Source organism: Hordeum vulgare, chromosome 5H, assembly GCF_904849725.1.
Source record: "Hordeum vulgare subsp. vulgare chromosome 5H, MorexV3_pseudomolecules_assembly, whole genome shotgun sequence".
NCBI classification, from domain to species: domain Eukaryota; kingdom Viridiplantae; phylum Streptophyta; class Magnoliopsida; order Poales; family Poaceae; genus Hordeum; species Hordeum vulgare.
The window spans coordinates 393,130,768-393,156,936 of record NC_058522.1 but is presented as its reverse complement, the minus strand read 5'-3'; the positions used below and the strand labels follow the sequence as shown (position 1 = coordinate 393,156,936).

Genomic DNA, 26,169 nt, shown 5'->3' with positions numbered 1-26,169 from the left:
TTAACATGATAAGAAATTTTCATACAAATGTGTGAAAAATGTCAATTCCAATGACATAGAAAGAGGTGAATGTACTATGATAATTTTGTAGGTAATCAGGGAGGGGATTAAGTTGTAACCCTTTGCTTATCACCTGATTGTATCAAAATTGACACATGTTGTTGTCCACATTAGTCATTTCCAGTATCTAGAGGTACATATAGCATTACACTAGACAATGTTAGGGATCTACGCATCATCCTTAATATCTAGTAACATATTAATGCAGAAGTTACTCACATTACAAAACAATCTTGCATTACTACACCCCTGAAGCATCACTTTGAATGTACCTTACATCCTCATAGTGATTTCGTCTCCCCAATGTCATTTTTTTAACCGGCGAGAGATGAGCTGGCGGAAATTTTTGGGTCGGGGGCTTGTTTATTCCTAGCCGCTCCTCCATGCCATGTTGTTTCCTTGCTTCTAGTTGATGCAAGCCACTGTTTCATTTATGGTCCCATCGCATGTACATGCGGAAAAAAAAAAGGAGAAAGGAGAGGGAGATTCAATAAGCCCACGGTTAGCCATGCAAAAGAGTACCGCCGACGCCCCCAGGTGCTCCCGAGGGGCTGGGTTCGGCCTTCGTTCGCTAACCCTTTTTTTGGCCAAATCCAGCAGAAGACAAGGGTCCGGAGACGTGACTTGTGCGCTGGTGACAAAAACGGCGTGTGGGCTGCACTGAGTGAGGGAGGGATACATGCGGAGTGATCCTACTGGTTCTCCCCAGCGCCATTACGTGATGTTTGAGGAAGAATCGCATCTGTACTGTTCGCTCTCAAGGCCACAATGATTAGCAAACGCATCTCTAGTTCTCTACTGTTCGCTCTCAAGCGCCATTACGTGTTGTTTGAGGAAGAATCGCATCTCTACTGTTCTCACCAGCGCCATTACGTGATGTTTGAGTCCACCAAGTAGCTTCCCTGATACGGTCATCGATCTAGAAATAGTAGGTTCGAGCGCTAGGATCTACTACGTACCAAAGAGTGCACCTGCCTCCAAGAATGGCTCCAGAGAACACGGAGCCAAATGAGGGGGTCGACTTCGAGCCACATCCGGAGCTGCTCATGGCCGCGCGCCGCGGCGACTGGGAGCAGCTCGAGCGTCTCCTTAGCCAAAAACACGACGCGGCAGCGCCGCCCCAGCCGGCGCCACCCCCACCGGCACGTCGTCATGTCATCGTCCGCATCGACAGAGTGGTCGATGTCGAATCGGCATCCACTGTGACCTCGGTCGACGCGGTCACCGTGGCGCGGGACTCCGTCCTCCACGTGGTCGCGTTGCGGGGGGAGGCCGATCGATTCCTCAAGAGCGCGACGGTGATCTACGACAGGGCCCGTCACCTGTTCGACGCCCGGAACAGCGCCGGCGACACGCCACTGCACTGCGCCGTCCGCGCAGGGTGGGGCGGGATGGTCGCTCATCTCGTGGCTCTCGCGAGAGGAGCCGACAATGGCGGCGGCGGCAGCGACGACGAGAGGGTGAAGGCGATGCTCAGGATGCAGAACGAGCAGGGAGAGACGGTGCTACACGAGGCGGTCCGTCTGGGCAGCAGGGACATGGTCGCCCAGCTGATGTCGGAGGATCCACAGCTAGCTCGAGTTCCGCCGGCCGATGGCGCCTCGCCGCTGTACGTGGCTGTCTCGCTGGATCACGACGACATTGCAAGGCAGCTCTATCAGAAGGACACAGGGCTGTCGTACTCTGGACCGGACGGGCGAAATGCCTTGCATGAAGCCGCTCTCAAGGGCAAAGGTGAAACTTTTCTCCCTATTTTATTATCTCATTCATTTTCTTTTTAGAAAAAGAAGAAATACATACGAACTCTCTGCATTAAAAAGATAAATGCAGGCCCTTTATTAATGAAAATAATAATAAAATGTCTGTGCTTCAAAACAAGTTCATAAAAAGCTGCAAAATAATTCATACCGCCGGATAAGAATACATTGACAGCCGGTTTAAAAAAATGCGCACAATCGCAACGTGTTTTAGTCCGGACATCTTTAACATGGACCCACAAATTTGCTACGGCATCCATGTATAGGATTAGTCCGCAAATGTTAATGTAAGAGACAGTCATCTAACGCTGCGTGCATATATTTTAAACACAATTCAATGAATCAGACGACATTATGCAAACACAACGGATTTTCATATAAATTGGATGTCATTTTACTATAAAAAAACAAAGCACATTCATTGCAATTCGGAGATTTTTTTTACATAGACATGACAAAATTCATTACATTTAGAATAATTTTAAATACACTATATTATAAACTAAATGATGTCGGTTTTCCATGTCCAACCATGAGCCCCGAGAAGTCTTCTTCAGTTCCACCTCGACTCTTTAGCTCCACCTTCATAATCCATGCCTCTGAAGCACCGGGAAGTGAAGCTATCTGCCTCCATGTCGTCGTCAAGCGGCCAATAGGTCGAGCCCGCTAGCTAGGCTTCAACGGGAGAGGGTGGAGCAGTGGCCATCTTGGTGTTGGAGAACGTTGCATGGAAAACAGAAAATTTCCTACACGCACGAAGACCTATCATGGTGATGTCCATCTACGAGAGGTGATTTCCGATCTACGTACCCTTGTAGATCGCATAGCAGAAGCGTTAATAAACGCGGTTGATGTAGTGCAACGTCCTCACGTCCCTCGATCCGCCCCGCGAACCGTCCCACGAACCGTCCCGCGATCCGTCGCACGATCCGCTCCGATCTAGTGTCGAACAGACAGCACCTCCGCGTTCAGCACACGTACAACTCGACGATGATCTCGGCCTTCTTGATCCAGCAAGAGAGACGGAGAGGTAGATCAGTTCTCCGGCAGCGTGACGGCTCTCCGGAGGTTGGTGGTGATCTAATCTCAGCAGGGCTTCGCCCGAGCTCCGCAGAAACGCGATCTAGAGGAAAAACCGTGGAGGTATGTGGTCGGGCTGCCGTGGTAAAGTTGTCTCAAATCAGCCTTAAAACCTCCGTATATATATGTGGGAGGGGAGGGGCCTTGCCTTGGGACTCAAGGATCCCCAAGGGATTCGGCCGAAGCAAGGGGGAAATCCTCCCCTTCCAATCCTAGTCCAACTAGGATTGGAAGGTGGAGTCCTTCTCCACTTTCCCACTCCCCCTTTTTTCTCTTTGATTTTACTTTCTCCTGCGCATAGGGCTTCTTGGGCTGTCCCACCAGCCCACTAAGGGCTGGTGTGGCACCCCTAAGGCCTATGGGATTCTCCCGGGTGGGCTTGCCCCCCCCCCCCCCGGTGAACATCCGGAACTCATTCGTCATTCCCGGTACATTCCCGGTAACTCCGAAAACCTTCCGGTAATCAAATGAGGTCATCCTATATATCAATCTTCGTCTCCGGACCATTCCAGAAACCCTCGTGATGTCCGTGATCTCATCCGAGACTCTGAACAACATTCGGTAACCAACCATATAACTCAAATACGCATAAAACAACGTCGAACCTTAAGTGTGCAGACCCTGCGGGTTCGAGAACTATGTAGACATGACCCGAGGGACTCCTCGGTCAATATCCAATAGCAGGACCTGGATGCCCATATTGGATCCTCCATATTCTACGAAGATCTTAACGTTTGAACCTCAGTGCCAAGGATTCATATAATCCCGTATGTCATTCCCTTTGTCCTTCGGTATGTTACTTGCCCGAGATTCGATCTTCAGTATCCGCATACCTATTTCAATCTCGTTTACCGGCAAGTATCTTTACTCGTTCCGTAATACAAGATCCCACAACTTACACTAAGTGACATTGCTTGCAAGGCTTGTGTGTGATGTTGTATTACCGAGTGGGCCCCGAGATACCTCTCCGTCACAGGGAGTGACAAATCCCAGTCTTGATCCATACTAACTCAACGGACACCTTCGGAGATACCTGTAGAGCATCTTTATAGCCACCCAGTTACGTTGTGACGTTTGATACACACAAGGTATTCCTCCGGTGCCAGTGAGTTATATGATCTCATGGTCATAGGAACAAATACTTGACACGCAGAAAAACAGTAGCAACAAAATGACACGATCAACATGCTACGTTCATTAGTTTGGGTCTAGTCCATCACATGATTCTCCTAATGATGTGATCCCGTTATCAAGTGACAACACTTGCCTATGGTCAGGAAACCTTGACCATCTTTGATCAACGAGCTAGTCAACTAGAGGATTACTAGGGACAGTATTTTGTCTATGTATCCACACAAGTATTGTGTTTCCAATCAATACAATTATAGCATGGATAATAAACGATTATCATGAATAAAGAAATATAATAAGAACTAATTTATTATTGCCTCTAGGGCATATTTCCAACAGTCTCCCACTTGCACTAGAGTCAATAATCTAGTTCTCATCACCATGTGATTCTAACGAATCCAACACCCATATAGTTCTGGGGTCTGATCACGTCTTTCTCGTGAGAGAGGTTTTAGTCAGCGGTTCTGAAAACTTTCAGATCCGTGTGTTCTTTACAAATCTTTATGTCATCTTATAGATGTTGCTACTACGTGTTGGGTAACGTAGCATAAATTCAAAATTTTCCTACGCATATTCAGATCTTCCTATGGAGAGACCAGCAACGAGAGAGGGGTAAGAGGATCTTCATACCTTTGAAGATCCCTAAGCGAAAGCGTTGCTAGAACGCGGTTGATGGAGTCATACTCGCAGCGATTCCGATCTAGTGCCGAACTACGGCACCTCCGCGTTCAACACACGTGCAGCCCGGTGACGTCTCCCACACCTTGATCCAGCAAGGAGGAGGGAGAGGTTGGGGAAGAACTCCAGCAGCACGACGGCGTGGTGTCGATGGAGAGACGAGGTCTCCCGGCAGGGCTTCACCAAGCACCGGCAGAGAGGAGGAGAAAGAAGAGCAGGGCTGCGCCGAGGGAGAGGGAAAAGTCTGGTCTCCAATGGCCAAAAGTGCCCACTATATATAGGGGAGGGGAGAGGGGGTGCCACCCCTAGGGTTCCCACCCTAGGGGGTGCGGCAGCCCCCCCAGATGGGAGGTGCGGCGGCCAGAAGGGGGAGGAGGGGGTGGCGCACCAACTGGTGGGCCTTAGGCCCACCTGGCTTAGGGTTTGCCCCCCTTTTCCTTCCCTTGCGCAATGGGCTGAGTGGGGAGGCGCACCAGCCCACCTAGGGGCTGGTTCCCACCCCCACTTGGCCCACCTTACCTCCCGGGGTCGTTGCCCCCCTTCGGTGGTCCCCCGGGGCCACCTCCGGTGGTCCCGGTGGTCCCGGTACGTTACCGGTGATGCCCGAAACACTTCCGGTATCCGAAACCATCCGTCCTATATATCAATCTTTATCTCCGGACCATTCCGGAGCTCCTCGTGACGTCTGGGATCTCATCCGGGACTCCGAACAACTTTCGGTAACCTCGTATAATAATTCCCTATAACCCTAGCGTCATCGAACCTTAAGTGTGTAGACCCTACGGGTTCGGGAGACAGGCAGACATGACCGAGACACCTATCTGGCCAATAACCATCAGCGGGGTCTGGATACCCATGATGGCTCCCACTTGCTCCACGATGATCTCATCGGATGAACCACGATGTCAAGGATTCAATCAATCCCGTATACGATTCCCTTTGTCTGTCGGTATAGAACTTGCCCGAGATTCGATCGTCGGTATACCTATACCTTGTTCAATCTCGTTACCGGTAAGTCTCTTTACTCGTTCCGTAGCACGTCATCGTGTGACTAACTCCTTAGTCACATTGAGCTCATGATGATGTTCTACCGAGTGGGCCCAGAGATACCTCTCTGTCACACGGAGTGACAAATCCCGATCTCGATTCGTACCAACCCAACAGACACTTTCGGAGGTACCCGTAGTGCACCTTTATAGTCACCAAGTTACTTTGTGACGTTTGATACACCCAAAGCACTCCTACGGTATCAGGGAGTTGCACAATCTCACGGTCGAAGGAAAAGATACTTGACATTAGAAAAGCATTAGCATACGAACAATACGATCTAGTGCTAGGCTTAGGATTGGGTCTTGTCCATCACATCATTATCCCAATGATGTGATCCCGTTATCAATGACATCTAATGCCCATGATCAGGAAACCATGATCATCTATTGACTAACGAGCTAGCCAACTAGAGGCTTGCTAGGGACACATTGTGATCTATTTATTCACACATGTATTACTGTTTCCTGTTAATACAATTATAGCATGAACAATAGACGATTATCATGAAGAAGGAAATATGATAATAACCATATTATTATTGCCTCTAGGGCATATTTCAAAACAGTCTCCCACTTGCACTAGAGTCAATAATCTAGTTACATTGTGATGTATCGAACACCCATAGCATTATGGTGTTGATCATGTTTTGCTCGTGGAAGAGGTTTAGTCAATGGGTCTGCAATATTCAGATCCGTGTGTACTTTACAAATATCTATCACTCACTCTGGACATGGTCCTGGATGGAGTTGTAGCGGCGTTTGATGTGCTTCGTCTTCCGGTGAAACCTGGGCTCCTTGGCTATGGCAATGGCCCGAGTGTTATCACACAAGAGTGTCATTGGACCCGACGCGCTTGGAACCACTCCAAGGTCGGTGATGAGCTCCTTCATCCAAATTCCTTCATGAGTTGCTTCTGAAGCAGCTATCTACTCCGCTTCACATGTAGATGCTGCCACGACTTCTTGCTTGCTGCTGCACCAGCTCACTGCCCCACCATTCAACACATATATGTATCCGGTCTGTGACTTAGAGTCATCCGGATCTGTGTCGGAGCTAGCGTCGACGTAACCCTTTATGACGAGCTCTTCGTTACCTTCATAAACGAGAAACATTTCCTTAGTCCTTTTCAGGTACTTAAGGATATTCTTGACCGCTGTCGAGTGTTCCATACCGGGATCACTTTGGTACCTCCCTACCAAACTTATGGCAAGGTTTATATCAGGTCTGGTACACAGCATGGCATACATTAGAGAGCCCACGGCTGAAGCGTAGGGGACAGAACTCATCTTCTCTCTATCTGCTGCCGTGGTCGGCGACTGAGTCTTACTCAATCTCATACCTTGCAAAACTGGCAAGAACCCTTTCTTTGAGTTTTCCATATTGAACTTCTTCAATATCTTGTCAAGGTATGTACTTTGCGAAGACCTATGAGGCGTCTCGATCTATCTCTATAGATCTTGATGCCTAATATGTATGCAGCTTCTCCAAGGTCCTTCATTGAAAAACTCTTGTTCAAGTAGGCCTTTATGCTCTTCAACATCTCTATATTATTCCCCATCAATAATATGTCATCCACATACAGTATGAGGAAAGCTACAGAGCTCCCACTCACTTTCTTGTACAGACAGGCTTCTCCGTAAACCTGTATGAACCCAAACACTTTAATCACCTCATTAAAGCGAATGTTCCAACTCCGAGATGCTTGCACCAGCCCATAGATCGAGCGCTGGAGCTTGCACACTTTGTTAGCACCCTTAGGATCGACAAAACCTTCTGGTTGCATCATATACAACTCTTCCTTAAGGTTCCCGTTAAGGAACGTTGTTTTGACGTCCATTTGCCAAATTTCATAATCATAAAAGGCGGCAATTGCTAACATGATTCGGACTGATTTCAGCTTCGCTACGGGAGAGAAAGTCTCTTCGTAGTCAACTCCTTGAATTTGTCGAAAACCCTTTGCGACAAGTCGAGCTTTTTAAACGGTTACATTACCGTTTGCATCAGTCTTCTTCTTGAAGATCCATTTATTTTCTATGGCTCGCCGGTCATCGGGCAAGTCCACCAAAGTCCATACTTTGTTCTCATACATGGATCCTATCTCGGATTTCATAGCCTCAAGCCATTTGTTGGAATCCGGGCCCGCCATCGCTTCTTCATAGTTCGAAGGTTCACCGTTGTCTAACAACATGATTTCCATCACAGGGTTGCCGTACCACTCTGGTGCGGAGCGTGCCCTTGTGGACCTTCGCGGTTCAGTAGTAACTTGATCCGAAGCTTCATGATTATCATCATTAACTTCCTCTTCAGTCGGTGTAGGCGCCACATGAACAACTTCCCGCGCTGCGCTACTATCCTGTTCGAGAGGGGGTGTAATTACCTCATCAAGTTCTACCTTCCTCCCACTTACTTCTTTCGAGAGAAACTCTTTCTCTAGAAAGGATCCGTTCTTGGCAACAAAGGTTTTACCTTCGGATCTAAGATAGAAGGTATACCCAATAGTTTCCTTAGGGTATCCTATGAATACGCATTTCTCCGCTTTGGGTTCGAGCTTTTCTGGTTGAAGTTTCTTCGCATAAGCATCACAGCCCCAAACTTTAAGAAACGACAACTTAGGTTTTTTGCCAAACCATAGTTCATACGGTGTCGTCTCAACGGATTTAGACGGTGCCCTATTTAAAGTGAATGCTGCAGTTTCTAATGCGTATCCCCAAAATGATAGCGGTAAGTCGGTAAGAGACATCATAGATCATACCATATCTAATAAAGTGCGATTACGACGTTCAGACACTCCGTTGCGTTGCGGTGTGCCAGGCGGCGTCAGTTGTGAAACGATTCCACACTTCCTTAGGTGTGTGCCAAACTCGTGACTCAAATATTCTCCTCCACGATCAGATCGTAGACATTTAATTTTTCTGTCACGTTGATTCTCAACCTCACTCTGAAATTCCTTGAACTTTTCAAACGTCTCAGATTTGTGCTTCATCAAGTAGATATACCCATACCTACTCAAATCATCGGTGAGAGTAAGAACATAACGATAACCACCGCGAGCTTCAACGTTCATTGGACCACACACATCAGTATGTATTATTTCCAATAAGTCGGTTGCTCTCTCCATTATTCCTGAGAATGGAGTCTTAGTCATCTTGCCCATGAGGCACAGTTTGCATGTGTCAAATGATTCAAAATCAAGAGACTCTAACAGTCCATCAGTATGGAGCTTCTTCATGCGCTTAACGCCGATGTGACCAAGGCGGCAGTGCCACAAGTATGTGGGACTATTATTATCAACTTTACATCTTTTGGTACTCACACTATGAATATGTGTAACATCACGATCGAGATTCATCAAGAATAAACCATTCACCAGCGGAGCATGACCATAAAACATATCACTCATATAAATAGAACAACCATTATTCTCTGACTTAAATGAGTAGCCGTCTCGCATTAAGCAAGACCCTGATACAATGGTCATGCTTAAAGCTGGTACTAAATAACAATTATTAAGGTTTAAAACTAATCCCGATGGTAGATGTAGAGGTAGCGTGCCGACGGCGATCACATCGACCTTTGAACCATTCCCGACGCGCATCGTCACCTCGTCCTTGGCCAGTCTCCGCTTATTCCGCAGTTCCTGCTTTGAGTTGCAAATGTGAGCAACAGCACCGGTATCAAATACCCAGGAGCTACTACGAGTGCTGGTAAGGTACACATCAATAACATGTATATCACATATACCTTTAACGTTGCCGGCCTTCTTGTCCGCTAAGTATTTGGGGCAGTTCCGCTTCGAGTGACCCTTTCCCTTGCAATAGAAGCACTCAGTCTCAGGCTTGGGTCCGTTCTTTTTCTTCTTCCCGGCATCTGGCTTACCGGGCGCGGCAACAGCTTTGCCGTCTTTCTTGAAGTTCTTCTTACCCTTGCCTTTCTTGAAACTAGTGGTCTTGTTGACCATCAACACTTGATGCTCTTTCTTGATTTCTACTTCTGCAGACTTGAGCATCGAGTACAACTCGGGAATGGTCTTCTCCATCCCTTGCATGTTGTAGTTAAGCACAAAGCCTTTGTAGCTTGGTGGGAGAGACTGGAGGATTCTGTCAATTATAGCATCATCCGGAAGTTCGACTCCAAGTGAAGTCAAACGACCGTGTAACCCAGACATTTTGAGTATGTGCTCACTGACAGAACTGTTCTCCTCCATCTTACAGCTAAAGAACTTGTCAGAGACTTCATATCTCTCAACACGGGCATGAGCTTGAAAAACCAGCTTCAGCTCCTGGAACATCTCATATGCCTCGTGTTGCTCAAAACGCCTTTGGAGCCCCGTTTCTAAACTGTATAACATGCCACACCTAACCAGAGAGTAGTCATCACTCCGCGTTTGCCAGACGTTCAGAATCTCCTGGGCTGCTGCGGGAGCGGGAGGGTCACCTAGCGGCGCATCAAGGACATAAGCCTTTTTAGCTGCTTCAAGGATGAGCTTCAAGTTGCGAACCCAGTCCGCATAGTTGCTACCATCATCTTTCAGCTTGCTTTTCTCTAGGAATGCGTTGAAATTGAGGTTGATGTTGGACATCTACAATATTTATAAAGACAACTTTTAGACTAAGTTCATGACAATTAAGTTCATTTAATCAAATTAAGTATGAACTCCCACTTAAATCGACATCCCTCTAGTCATCTAAGTGATACATGATCCATGTTGACTAACCCGTGTCCGATCATCACGTGAGACGGACTAGTCACCATGGTGAGCAACTCCATGCTGATCGTATTCAACCATACGACTCATGTTCGACCTTTCGGTCTCTTGTATTCGAGGTCATGTATGTACATGCTAAGCTCGTCGAGTCAACCTAGGTGTTTCGCGTGTGTAAATCTGGCTTACAGCCGTTGTATGCGAACGTTAGAATCTATCACACCCGATCATCACATGGTGCTTCGAGACAACGAACCTTTGCAACGGGGCACACTTAGGGGAATACGTTCTCGAAATTATAAGAGGGATCATCTTATTATGCTACCGTCGTTCTAAGCAATAAGATGTAAAACATGACAAACATCACAATGCAATCATATAGTGACATGATATGGCCATTATCATCTTTGCTCTTTCGATCTCCATCTTCAAGCATCGCATGATCATCATCGTCACCGGCGTGACACCATGATCTCCATCATCATGATCTCCATCATCGTGTCTCCGTGAAGTCGTCACGCCAACTACTACTATCACTACTACTATAGCTAACCGTTAGCATTGAAGTAAAAGTAGTAAGCACATGGCGTTGCATCTCATACAATAAATTAAGACAACTCCTATGGCTCCTGCCGGTTGTCATACTCATCGACATGCAAGTCGTGAAACCTTTTACAATAACATGATCATCTCATACATCATACATGCAACATCACAACTTTCGCCATATCACATCACATGTCAAACCCTCCAAAAACAAGTTAGACGTCCTCTAATTGTTGTTGCAAGTTTTACGTGGTTGATTTGGGTTTCTAGCAAGAACGCCTTCTTACCTACGTGACAGCCACAATGATGATATGCCAAAGCTATTTACCCTTCATAAGGACCCTTTTCATCAAATCCAATCCGACTAGAGTAGGAGAGACAGACACCCGCTGGCCACCTTTATGCACGGTGTGCATGTCTGTCGGTGGAACCAGTCTCACGTAAGCGTACGTGTAAAGTCGGTCCGGGCCGCTTCATCCCACAATACCGCCGGAAAAGAATAAGACTAGTAGAGGCAAGCAAATTGACAAATCATCGCCCACAACTTTTGTGTTCTACTCGTGCATAGAATCTACGCATAGAAAACCTGCCTCGGATGCCACTGTAGGGTAACGTAGCATAAATTCAAAATTTTCCTACGCATATTCAGATCTTCCTATGGAGAGACCAGCAACGAGAGAGGGGTAAGAGCATATTAATACCTTTGAAGATCGCTAAGCGGAAGCGTTGCTAGAACGCGGTTGATGGAGTCGTACTCGCAGCGATTCCGATCTAGTGCCGAACTACGGCACCTCCGCGTTCAACACACGTGCAGCCCGGTGACGTCTCCCGCACCTTGATCCAGCAAGGAGGAGGGAGAGGTTGGGGAAGAACTCCAGCAGCACGACGGCATGGTGTCGATGGAGAGACGAGGTCTCCCGGCAAGGCTTCGCCAAGCACCGGCAGAGAGGAGGAGAAAGAAGAGCAGGGCTGCGCCGAGGGAGAGGGAAAAGTCTGGTCTCCAATGGACAAAAGTGCCCACTATATATAGGGGGAGGGGAGAGGGGGTGCCACCCCTAGGGTTCCCACCCTAGGGGGTGTGGCAGCCCCCCCAGATGGGAGGTGTGGCGGCCAGAAGGGGGAGGAGGGGGTGGCGCACCAACTGGTGGGCCTTAGGCCCACCTGGCTTAGGGTTTCCCCCCCCCCCCTTTTCCTTCCCTTGCGCAATGGGCTGAGTGGGGAGGCGCACCAGCCCACCTAGGGGCTGGTTCCCACCCCCACTTGGCCCACCTTACCTCCAGGGGTCGTTGCCCCCCTTCGGTGGTCCCCCGGGGCCACCTCCGGTGGTCCCGGTGGTCCCGGTACGTTACCGGTGATGCCCGAAACACTTCCGGTATCCGAAACCATCCGTCCTATATATCAATCTTTATCTCCGGACCATTCCGGAGCTCCTCGTGACGTCCGGGATCTCATCCGGGACTCCGAACAACTTTGGGTAACCTCGTATAATAATTCCCTATAACCCTAGCGTCATCGAACCTTAAGTGTGTAGACCCTACGGGTTCGGGAGACAGGCAGACATGACCGAGACACCTCTCTGGCCAATAACCATCAGCGGGGTCTGGATACCCATGGTGGCTCCCACTTGCTCCACGATGATCTCATCGGATGAACCACGATGTCAAGGATTCAATCAATCCCGTATACGATTCCCTTTGTCTGTCGGTATAGAACTTGCCCGAGATTCGATCGTCGGTATACCTATACCTTGTTCAATCTCGTTACCGGTAAATCTCTTTACTCGTTCCATAGCACGTCATCATGTGACTAACTCCTTAGTCACATTGAGCTCATGATGATGTTCTAACGAGTGGGCCCAGAGATACCTCTCCGTCACACGGAGTGACAAATCCCGATCTCGATTCGTACCAACCCAACAGACACTTTCGGAGGTACCCGTAGTGCACCTTTATAGTCACCCAGTTACGTTGTGACATTTGATACACCCAAAGCACTCCTACAGTATCCGGGAGTTGCACAATCTCACGGTCGAAGGAAAAGATACTTGACATTAGAAAAGCATTAGCATACGAACAATACGATCTAGTGCTAGGCTTAGGATTGGGTCTTGTCCATCACATCATTCTCCCAATGATGTGATCCCGTTATCAATGACATCTAATGCCCATGATCAGGAAACCATGATCATCTATTGACTAACGAGCTAGCGAACTAGAGGCTTGCTAGGGACACATTGTGATCTATTTACTCACACATGTATTACTGTTTCCTGTTAATACAATTATAGCATGAACAATAGACGATTATCATGAACAAGGAAATATGATAATAACCATATTATTATTGCCTCTAGGGCATATTTCCAACACTACGTGCTATTCGAGAATACTCCAAATATCTACTCTACTATACGAATCCGTTTCAGTACTCATAGTTATTCGGATTAGTGTCAAAGTTTGCATCGACGTAACCCTTTACGACGAACTCTTTTAACCACCTCCATAATAGAGAAAAATTCCTTAGTCCATTAGTTACTAAGGATAACTTTGACCGTTGTTTAGTGATTCAATCCTGGATCACTCTATGTACCTCTTAACATACTTGTAGCAAGGCACACATCAAGTGCGGTACTCAGCATGGCATACTTTAGATTCTACGGCCAAGGAATAGAAGACGACCTTCGTCTATTCTCTTTATTCTGCCGGGGTCAGGTTTTGAGTCTTACTCAAATTCACACCTTACAACACAACCAAGAACTCCTTCTTTGCTGATCTATTTTGAACTCCTTCAAAAACTTGTCAAGGCATGCATCTTGTTGAAACTTCTATTAAGCGTTTCGATCTATCTCCATAGATCTTGATGCTCAATGTTCAAGTAGCTTAATCCAGGTATTCCTTTGAAAAACTCCTTTCAAACAACCTTTTATGCTTCACAGAAATTCTACATTACTTCTGATCAACAATATGTCAACCACATGTACTTATCAGAAATTCTATAGTGCTCCCACTCACTTATTTGGAAATACAAGTTTCTCATAAACCTTGTACAAACCCAAAATCTTTGATCATCTCATCAAAGTGTATTTTGCAACTCCGAGATGCTTGCACCAGTCCGTTGAAGGATCGCTGGAGCTTGCATACTTGTTAGTATCCTTAGGATCGGCAAAACATTCTGATTGTATCTCATACAATCTTTCCTCAAGGAAATCGTCGAGGAAACAATGTTTTGACTTCCTATGTGCAATATTTCACAAATAATGCAGCAACTACTAACATAATTCCAACAGACTTTTTAGCATCGCTATGAGTGAGAAAGTCACATCATAGTCAACTCTTTGATCTTGTCGAAAATATCTTTGTGACAAGTCGAGCTTTTCTTAATAGTGACTTATCACCATCATCGTCTTTCTTCCTTTTAAAGATCCATCTTTACTTAATAGTCTTACTACCATTAAGCAGTTCCTCCAAAGTCTACACTTTGTTCTCACATATGGATTCTCTCTTGGATTTCATGGCCTCCAGCCATTTGTCGGAATCCGGGCCCACCATTGCTTCTCCATAACTCGTAGGTTCATTGTTGCTCAAGAACATGACCTCCAAGCCAGGGTTACCATACCACTTTGTAGCAGTACGCGACCTTTGTCGACCTACGAGGTTTGTAGTAACTTGATCCGAAGCTCTAATGATCACTATCATTAGCTTCCACTTCAATTGGTGTAGGCGCCACAGGAACAACTTCCTGCACCCTGCTACACACTGGTTGAAGTGACGGTTCAATAACCTCATCAAGTTCCACCACGCTCCCACTCAACTCTTTTGAGAGAAACCTTTCCTTGAGAAAGGATCCGTTTCTAGAAACAAACACTTCGCTTCCGGATCTGAGATAGGAGACGTATCCGACTGTTTTGGATATCCTATGAAGATGCTTTCATCCGCTTTGGGTTCGAGCTTATCAGACTGAAACATTTTTCACATAAGCATCGCAGCCCCAAACTTTCAAGAAACGACAGCTTAGATTTCTCTAAACCTCAGTCTATACTGTGTCATCTCAACGGAAATACGCGGTGCCCTATTTAAAGTGAATGTGGTTGTCTCTAATGCATAACCCATAATCGATAGTGGTAATTCGATAAGAGACATCATAGTATGCACCATATCAAATAGGGCGTGGCTATGACGTTCACACACATCATCACACTATGGTGTTCCAGGTGGCATGAACTGCGAAACAATTTCCACATTGTCTTAACTGTGTACCAAAACTCGTAACTCAGATATTCATTTCTATGATCATATCGTAGACAGTTTATCCTCTTGTTACGAAGAACTTCACTCTGAAACAGAATTGAACTTTTCAATATTTCAGACTTTGTGATTCATCAAGTAAATACTCCTGTATCTACTCAAATCATCAGTGAAGTAAGAACATAACGATATCCAATGCGTGCCTTAGCACTCATTGGACTGCACACATCAAAAATGTATTATTCCCAACAAGTTACTCGCTTGTTTCATGTGGCATGTTTTGCATGTATCAAGTGATTCAAAATCAAGCGAGTCCAAACGATCCATCTCTCATGGAGTTTCTTCATGCATTTATACCAACAGGTATGGTTTGCATGTCTCAAACGTTTCAAAAATGAGCGAGTACAAAGATCCATCAGCATGGAGCTTCTACATGCATTTTATACCAACATGACTCAAGTGGCAGTGCCACAACTAAGTGATACTATCATTATTACTTTGTATCTTTGGCACTAATATTATGAACATGTGTAACACTACGATCGAGATTCAATAAACCATTGAGGGTAATTATTCAAGCAAATAGAATAACTATTATTCTCTTTAAATGAATAATCGTATTGCAATAAACATGATCCAATCATGTTCATGCTCAACGCAAACACCAAATAACAATTATTTAGGTTTTACCACCAATCCCGATGATAGAGGGAGCGTGCGACGTTTGATCACATCAACCTTTGAAACGCTTCCAACACTTATCGTCACCTCGCCTTTAGCTAGTCTCCGTTTATACCGTAGCTCTCATTTCGTGTTACTAATCACCTAGCAACCGAACCGGTATCCAATACCCTCGCGCTACTAGGAGTACTAGTAAAGTACACATCAACATCATGTATATCAAACATACTTCTTTCGACTTTGCCAGCCTTCTTATCTACCAAGCATCTAGGGTAGCTCCGCCTCAGTGACCGTTCCCCTCATAACAGAAGCACTTAGTCTCGGGTTTGGGTTTAATCTTGGGTCTCTTCATTAGTGCAGCAACTGTTTTGCCGTTTCACGAAGCATCCCTTCTAGCCCTTGCCTTTCTTGAAACTTAGTGGTTTTACTAACCATCAACTATTGATGCTCCTTCTTGATTTCTACTCTCACAGTGTCAAACATCGCGAATCGCTCGATCATTGTATCTATCCTTGATATGTTATAGTTCATCACGAAGCTCTCACAGCTTGGTGGCAGTGACTTTGGAGAACCATCACTATCTCATCTGGAAGATTAACTCCCACTTGATTCAAGAGATTGCCATCCTCAGACAATCTGAGCACACGCTCAACGATTGAGCTTTTCTCCTTTACTTCATGGACAAAAAATCTTGTCAGAGGTCTCATACCTCTTAACAAGGGCACAAGCATGAAATCACAATTTCATTTCTTTAGAACATCTCTTATGTTCCGTGACGTTTCAAAACGTCTTCAGTGCCTTGCTTCTAAGCCATTAAGTATTTTGCACTGAACTATTGCGTAGTCATCAGAAACGTGTATGTCGGATGTTCACAACATCCACAGACGACGCTCGAGGTGCAGCACACCGAGTGGTGCATTAAGGACATATGCCTTCTGCGCAGCAACGAAGACAATCCTCTGTTTTACAGACTCAATCCGCAAAGTTTGCTACTATTAACTTTCAACTAAATTTTCTCTAGGAACATATAAAAATAGTAGAGCTATAGCGCAAGCTACATCATAATTCGCAAAGACCATTAGACTATGTTCATGAGAATTAGTTCAATTAATCATATTACTTAAGAACTCACACTCAAAAAGTACATCTCTCTAGTCATTTGAGTGGTACATGATCCAAATCCACTATCTCAAGTCCGATCATCACGTGAGTCGAGAGTAGTTTCAGTGGTAAGCATCTCTATGCTAATCATATCAACTATATGATTCATGCTCGACCTTTCGGTCTCATGTGTTCCGAGGCCATGTTTGCACATGCTAGGCTCGTCAAGCTTAACCCGAGTGTTCTGCATGTGCAACTGTTTTGCACCCGTTGTATGTGAACGTTGAGTCTATCACACCCGATCATCACGTGGTGTCTCAAAACGACGAACTGTCGCAACGGTGCACAGTCGGGGAGAACACAATTTGAGCTTGAAATTTTAGTGAGAGATCACCTCATAATGCTACCGTCGTTCTAAGCATAATAAGGTGCATAAAGGATTAACATCACATGCAATTCATAAGTGACATGATATGGCCATCATCATGTGCTTCTTGATCTCCATCACCAAAGCACCGGCACGATCTTCTTGTCACCGGCGCCACACCATGATCTCCATCATCATGATCTCCATCAACGTGTCGCCATCGGGGTTGTCGTGATATCATGCTATTACTACTAAAGCTACGTCCTAGCAATATAGTAAACGCATCTGCAAGCACAAACGTTAGTTTAAAGACAACCCTATGGCTCCTGCCGGTTGTCGTACCATCGATGTGCAAGTCGATATTAACTATTACAACATGACCATCTCATACATCCAATATATCACATCACATCGTTGGCCATATCACATCACAAGCACACCCTGCAAAAACAAGTTAGACGTCCTCTAATTGTTGTTGCATGTTTTACGTGGTGACCATGGGTATCTAGTAGGATCGCATCTTACTTACGCAAACACCACAGCGGAGATATATGAATTGCTATTTAACCTCATCCAAGGACCTCCTCGGTCAAATTCGATTCAACTAAAGTTGGAGAAACCGACACTCGCCAGTCATCTTTGAGCAATGGAGTTACTCGTAGCGATGAAACCAGTCTCTTGTAAGCGTACGAGTATTGTCAGTCCGAGCCGCTTCGATCCAACAATACGGCGAAATCAAGAAAAGGCTAAGGAGGGCAGCAAATCGCACATCACCGCCCACAAAAAAATTTGTGTTCTACTCGAGATAACATCTACACATGAACCTAGCTCATGATGCCACTGTTGGAGAACGTCGCATGGGAAACAAAAAATTTCCTACGCGCACGAAGACCTATCATGGTGATGTCCATCTACGAGAGGGGATTTCCGATCTACGTACCGTTGTAGATCGCACAGCAGAAGCGTTAATAAACGTGGCTGATGTAGTGGAACATCCTCATGTCCCTCGATCCGCCCCGCAAACCATCCCACGAACCGTCCACGATCCGTCCCACGATCCGCTCCGATCTAGTGCCGAACGGACGGCACCTCCGCGTTCAGCACACGTACAGCTCGACAATGATCTCGGCCTTCTTGATCCAGCAAGAGAGACGGAGAGGTAGATGAGTTCTCCGGCAGCGTGACGGCGCTCCGAAGGTTGGTGGTGCTCTAATCTCAGCAGGGCTCCGCCCGAGCTCCGCAGAAACGCGATCTAGAGGAAAACCCGTGGAGGTATGTGGTCGGGCTGCCGTGGCAAAGTTCTCTCAAATCAGCCCTAAAACCTCCGTATATATAGGTGGGAGGGGAGGGGCCTTGCCTTGGGGCTTAAGGAGCCCCAAGGGGTTCGGCCGAAGCAAGGGGGGAAGTCCTCCCCTTCCAATCCTAGTCCAACTAGGATTGGAAGGTGGAGTCCTTCTCCACTTTCCCACTTCCCCTTTTTTTTCTCTTTGATTTTTCTTTCTCCTGCGCATAGGGATTCTTGGGCTGTCCCACCAGCCCACTAAGGGCTGGTGTGGCACCCCTAAGGCCTATGGGCTTCCCCCGGGTGGGCTCCCCCCCCCCCCCCCCCGGTGAACATCCGGAACCCATTCGTCATTCCCGGTACATTCCCGGTAACTCCGAAAACCTTTGGCTAATCAAATGAGGTCATCCTATATATCAATCTTCGTCTCCGGACCATTCCGGAAACCCTCGTGACGTCTGTGATCTCATCCAGGACTCCGAACAACATTCGGTAACCAACCATATAACTCAAATACGCATAAAACAACGTCGAATCTTAAGTGTGCAGACCCTGCGGGTTCGAGAACTATGTAGACATGACCCGAGGGACTCCTCGGTCAATATCCAATAGCGGGACCTGGATGCCCATATTGGATCCTACATATTCTACGAAGATCTTATCGTTTGAACCTCAGTGCCAAGGATTCATATAATCCCGTATGTCATTCCCTTTGTCCTTCGGTATGTTACTTCCCCGAGATTCAATCGTCAGTATCCAAATACCTATTTCAATCTCGTTTACTCGCAAGTCTCTTTACTCGTTCCGTAATACAATATCCCGCAACTTACAATAAGTGACATTGCTTGCAAGGCTTGTGTGTGATGTTGTATTACCGAGTGGGCCCCGAGATACCTCTCCGTCACAGGGAGTGACAAATCCCAGTCTTGATCCATACTAACTCAACGGACACCTTCGGAGATACCTGTAGAGCATATTTATAGCCACCCAGTTACGTTGTGACGTTTGATACACACAAGGTATTCCTCCGGTGCCAGTGAGTTATATGATCTCATGGTCATAGGAACAAATACTTGACACGCAGAAAAACAGTAGCAACAAAATGACACGATCAACATGCTACGTTCATTAGTTTGGGTCTAGTCCATCACATGATTCTCCTAATGATGTGATCCCGTTATTAAGTGACAACACTTGCCTATGGTCAGGAAACCTTGACCATCTTTGATCAACGAGTTAGTCAACTAGAGGATTACTGAGGAAAGTGTTTTGTCTATGTATCCACACAAGTATTGTGTTTCCAATCAATACAATTATAGCATGGATAATAAACGATTATCATGAACAAAGTAATATAATAGTAACTAATTTATTATTGCCTCTAGTGCATATTTCCAACACTTGGGACCCAAGCGTCGACGACCCATCATGGACTATTCTTTCCTGTTGACGGCAGCGTCCGCGGACGTGTCGGCTTTGTGATCATGGTGGCGAGGCATGACCACGGCGGAGCTAGCGATGCCCTCCTTATTCTCACCCTTGCCCATGCCTCATCCGCCGCCTTGTCGTACTTCCTGTAGGCGGTTTGTAAATATGGTTGGCGTTTGTGGTATCGCCAGTGGCCGAAAGGTATCTCGTCGGGGGAGCTCTAGGACTCGAGCAACAACTCTTGCTTGGGCACGTCCACGTCTGGCACAACCGGCAAGATGGCCGCGCCCACGGACGTGCCGGTGGGGAGCTGCTCCTTCACGCATCGATGCTCCTCGAGGAGGCCGAGATTGTAGGCCCGGTCGGCCTGCACATGGCGGAACTTGGCCTCCTCCTCCTGCAGCATCTCTGTGTACTGCGCACGGTCCTCGCCGATGGTGAGGCCGGCATGCACCGACGAGGAGGGTGGTGTTGGTACATCCTCGACCACGTCCTCCATTGGGACGTCGTTGGCCTCCATCTGCCTGTCGGCTGGCAGCAATGACTACCATCTCCCTCTTCTGCTCGGACGAGAGGCTATGCTAGAGGGCTTTGGAGCGTGAGAAGGCCATGGCCTACGTGGTACGGCAAGGACAAAGGAACTTAACGAGGATGACTGCGGCTTTGGCTTGGGATGGTGTTTGTATAGCGGGCAGATGGCAATGGGTAACGGCGGTGTAGTTATTGATGGGCAGCGGATGGACACACAAGTGGCGTTGAAGTAGTTTCCTCTCCAACCGCACATATCATTATTGTAGGGCGACGGATCGACGTCGTTTAAATGCGGAACAGTCGCCTACATGAGGAAGCGGCGCATGAGACACTCTCTCAGCTGACGCGTCGCTTCGTTGCTGATAACAGTACGGGGTCACGTCCACTCTGGCCGGGCATAAATGCCACACCGACGCTCTACAGTGGCGCTGACTGTTCCGAGCGGGAAGCGCGCACAAGCGAGGGGAGGGGGTTAATGGTGTGCCAGGTCAATTAGAAAAGGATGTGGTAGTGGCCCGGACGCCCGCAAAGCTCCCTCTTTGTCTCCGATTTACGGAAAAAAGTGTGACCAAACTGCCAAACGGATCGATACAGGTCCATGTTGGATGATTTTATAGTCCGCACGAGACGATCCAGACGCATGCGGGCTATTTAAGGGTTGGTGTTGGAGATGCTCTTAACTCAAAAAACTCTTGAAATTTCCAACGAAATAATTCATGAATGTAAGTTAATTTATGCAAAAATAAAATAAACGGTGAAATGATTATTTGCATACCAAGTACACCAGTTTGGGTTTACGTGGTCTGCACATATTTAGAGATTTATTTGAATATTAATTAGATGAAAAATACATGAGACTTGTGCAAAAAAAATATATGACCAGAAACTTCTTTGGATTACAAATTCAGTGTTATGTTTTTTGGGTCCCCGCAAAAATAGTCATATTTTTGGGACATATGAAGAGCTCTTTTTAATGTCAAAATAGAGGTCAAATAAGCTGGCCTAAAAATACATGTATGTCTTAAAAACCCGAACATAAAGAGTACTTTTTCACTGTCATTACGTTGTCTCCACACTACGTGACAAGCAAATTCTTTGTTCACCCTATTTTGATGATTGATGATATGGGTTTAATTGCAAGTGTAGCGTTTCGGTGCCGAGGCTCATTTGTGTCCGGTCAAGAAAAAACCAAAACAAATACTAAAAAATCAAAAAAATCCAAATGTTTTTTCGTAATATAAAAGTTCTTGCGTGAGACCTGCTCCAATTTTTAAATCATTTGAACATTTGAACGGCTCTCGGTAAAAAAACAGTGCATGAACAGTAAACTATTTTATAGACCCCTGGTTTATCTTTTTTGCCTAGAGGTGCTCATATGTCCAAATGATTTAAAATTGGAACGGACCTTATGCATTAAATTATCTTATTTAATATTTGTTTTGTTTTTTTATTCTACACGTATGCAGATGAGCCTGGACTCATAAATAGATTTTCGTTTAATTCCCTGTACCATTCTTCACTTCCACTTTTTCTTAGTTAGGGCATGACTTGCAAATTACTAAATTTAAGAGGCCCAACTTCAAGTGTTTGAATACCGAACATTTATTTCAACAAATTTATTAGTTCCAAGTTTATATTCTGAGTTTTATATCTTATAGTTTGAACTTCCATACTTCATGAATTTTAAAATTTTAAAAATTTAGTTTAAGATGTTTAAATTTTGATATATTGATACTAAGAAATTAAATATCTTAATAATATTCCAAAAAATTAAATCTTAATATTTGAAATTGAGTTCATATTGGAGCTTGATTTCAAAAATCATCATTATAAAAGTCAAAAATTTAGATTTCCAATTCTGAGCATTTCAATATCTAAATTCTTTAAATTGCCTGGCACGCAACAAACACTTTTGCTACACAATTACTGGATGAGAGTGGAACGCTAAAAACTACATAAAGTGTACAAAACTTCCAATCGTCGTATTGACTACTGCAAAAGCACTATGATTTTCTTTTCTTTAGAGAAAGGCATAACGCCTGAATTTATAGACAAAGTCCAACAAGCCAAGTAACAAAATAGCAACACGAAAGCACGTGTAGCACAACGGCGAGGGAGCTCCTATATGACGTGTTGTGCGTCAAGTTGCTGCCCTTTCGCACAGAGGCGTGTCCCTGGCGGGCTTTATGGGCCGCACACGCGTTTCTGCAGTTTCGTCTGCCGTTTTGAACTGTTAACGATAATTCAATTTATTCACAAATTGAAAAATGTTCTGTTTTTAAAACTTATTTGTATATTTCAGAACGGTTTTCACAATTTCTAAAATTCTACATGTTTTTGAACTCCGTAACATTTTGTAAAATTTTGGAACATTTTTATGAAAAATCTGAAACATTTAGATAAAAAATCCAGAACATTTTTTTCATATTTCGGAACAGGTTTTCAAATTCGAGAACATTTTACAAAATTCTGAAACATTTTTTCAAATTCTAGGACATTTTCCTAAATTTCAGAACATTTTTTGAAATTCTGGAACATTTTTTCAAATTCCTGAACATTTTCTCAAATTCCGAAACATTTTTTAAAATTGCGGAACATTTCTCAAATTCCAGAATATTTTTAAAATTCCGTAATACTTTTTAATATCCGAAACATTTTTTGAAAATCTTAAACTTTTTTTAAATTCTGGAACATTTTTTCAAATTCTAGAACATTTTTTCAGAATGCAGAACAATTTTAAAACAGAAACAAAAAAACAGAAAAATGAAAAAGAAAAAACCGGTTCTGAGAATCTTCTAGAAGTTTTCCAAAACCGAAAAAACCGGTTGGAACCTCTAGAAGGTTCCCAAAACCGGGCACGGCACCCTCGCTACGTGGGCCAGCCGATACCCCGTCAGCTCTATGCGAAGCCTCGACACCGCTTCGCATAGAGCGGCAAATAGGATTTTCCCAACGGCGAAACGAAAGTCTAAGTATAAGGCTGGCCATAGTGGGAGTAAGTAAGGTAGTATCATGTACTTGGGACTAGCAAATATGCTGATGTGGCAGACAATTAAAGAAGAGATAGAGGGTTAGAGTAACATAGGTAGATACCGTAACATGTTAAATGCTATGCTACTACGTGTCATGCATGTCAATAAATGAGGTCATCTATGATACTATGCACTATGAAGATGGTATCATACAAGTATCATAAGCATGATACTACTATATGATACTCCCCATTATGACCAGCCTAACCAACCATGGCAATAGGCACGCAGGCCAAAATGAAAGAAAAAGGAGCAACGACTAAGGATCACATTCCATGGGGGTGGCTTGGCCGGGCGGCAGGATGAAGATTGTAGGCGGACACACGAATCTTGGCAATATCGTCGTTGAGCATATCATTGTCCGTCGTCTTAGACAGCGGCTTCCACTACTGTAAAAGTGCGTCCATTTTGCAAAGACAGTTAGCCGAATACATGGAAAAATAAGCTCAATAGTAAACATGTTCCTAGTAGTACAAAAATACAAAGCAAAAGCAGCACACCTGAACGAGAAGACATGTGCCTAGTTACAACCTTTTGGGGCCTAGTTACAATATTAAACTAGGAGCGGATAAAAAAGATATGCTCAGTCTCTTCGGTCTCTCCACAAAGAGGCGCATGCCGCATTGGCATTGCCATGCCTCCTGATGATTTGGTCACTAGCCGGAAGTTTACGTTTCATAGCTTGTGGGGGAAAGATTCTAATTTTCAAGGGGATTCGGGAGCATCAAATAGCCTTAAAATGATTGTCGAGACGCCCAGCACAAAGACGAGATCAAAGGGACTTAACAGAGAAACGATCCGATGGAGTGTGGGGTCAAGAGATGGAATTTGGAGTCTGTGAGAGCACAGGGAAGTAGGCAGAGAGTTCTTGACAGTTGTCCAACTCTTCAGGAGAGAGAGAGTTCTTGGCAGTTGTCCAACTCTTCAGGAGAGAGAGCCCTTCTAAAACCCAAGTCCCAATTACGAAAAGCGAGAACTGCAATAGGAACGATAAGGTCAACCACATACGAAAAGAGAGTAGTGAATGAATTAGCGAGTGGGCCATCACCAACCCATTAGTCTAGCCAAAATCTGATAGAATTGCCATCACCAGCAACAAATTTGATTAAGCTTCTAAATTCATCGCGGACCCTCTCAAGGGACTGCTAGGACTGAGTCCAACTAGAGAAAGAAGCAAAGAAAGGGGAGGTATTCGGGAAGTACTTAGAGCATCTCTAGTAGAGCCCTCAAACCCTCAAACCCTTAAAAATAACCGTTTTTTACAGTTTTCGTCGAAAAAATGACGTAGACTAGAACACTTAAACCCTTAAACCCGTAAAAAAATTAGAGGTCCAACCCTCAAACGCCTTCCCAGCCTGTAGAAGTGAGGGTTGGGAGGAAAAACTCCCCCCAACCCGCACTCCTCTTCCCAGATTGCGCGGGAGGGAATTCCCCCCGCCTCCCCAGCTCCTCCCACCGCGTCCTCCCGCCGCCTCGCCGCCATGGAGGCTTCCCCCGCCGCCGCGCCCCCGCCCGCCGCCGCGCCCGCCCCCGGACTACAACCGAACGTGGCCGACGTGGTGGCGGCGACCCACGTCGGGGCCAAGCGGCGGCGGGCGGGCCTCGCACCGCCTCCCCGGCTCCCGCCCCGGCCACCGTCCCGGCCCCGGCGCCCGCCCCCAAGAAGAGCCGGCCGAAGGTGTCCTCCCGTGGGCCGCGAGGGGCTTCCTCCAAGGTCGCCGGCGCGTCCCCGAAGCGGAAGAAGGTCGCGGCACGGAAGAAGCCCGCGGCCCCGCCCGCCGCCGTCACCGAACCTCCTCCCGCCACGCACGAGCTGTTCGAGGAAATGGCAACCCCATCCTCGTTCATGGACCTCCTCCAAGACGCGGAGGTGGACCTCGGGGCTCCGCCTCTAGAACCCTTTAGGGTTGGTGGAAATGGAGGTGCTTGATGGACGTGGAAGTGGTCTAGGAAATGGCGCCAAGTGCAACTTTTTGGTGATGGTGCCGATGAGAGGGGGAAGATGACGATTGTGTGATGTAAAAACTATTAAACCATGCATCAATGATCTTTGTTTCCGTGTTTGTTTGAAGGTTTATTGTGTTTTTCTAGTGAAAATTGTGATATGCAAAATGACACTTTTAAGGGTTGGGGTTGGGGCAAAGACTAGAACCCTCAAACCCAACCCTTATAACGGAATATTCCGTTATAAGGGTTGGGTTTGAGGGTTCTAGTCTTTGCCTCTGTTTTTCAACCCTTAAAAGTGTCAAAAATGGCCAATTCTCAACCCTTAAAATTGGTTTTAGATTTAAGGGTTTGACGGTTCAACTAGAGATGCTCTTAGCTTTTAAAATGGAGATCCATAGGGATTCCGGAGACTCGCTAAAGATGAGTCGCCACCACTTCATGATGAGGCACTTGTTCATGATGGTTGTACTAGTGATCCCTAACGCCCGAAGGTTTTGGGGGTTTGCACATCAGTTTCTATCTTACCATCCTGTAGTTCTTCTTATTATCCGTC

At 45.8% G+C, this 26,169-nt stretch overlaps 1 protein-coding gene across 1 annotated transcript in view; it reads left to right on the top strand.

Moving 5' to 3' along the window:
• Window positions 1-1,047: 1,047 nt before the first annotated feature.
• LOC123398853 (ankyrin repeat-containing protein At2g01680-like) overlaps window positions 1,048-26,169 on the top strand; it is a 29,239-nt gene continuing 4,117 nt past the window's right edge. Inside the window, exon 1 of the mRNA XM_045093301.1 lies at window positions 1,048-1,794. Coding sequence (XP_044949236.1) covers window positions 1,107-1,794 — 688 coding nt within the window. The 5' untranslated portion in view covers window positions 1,048-1,106. The remainder of the gene's footprint in view (window positions 1,795-26,169) is intronic.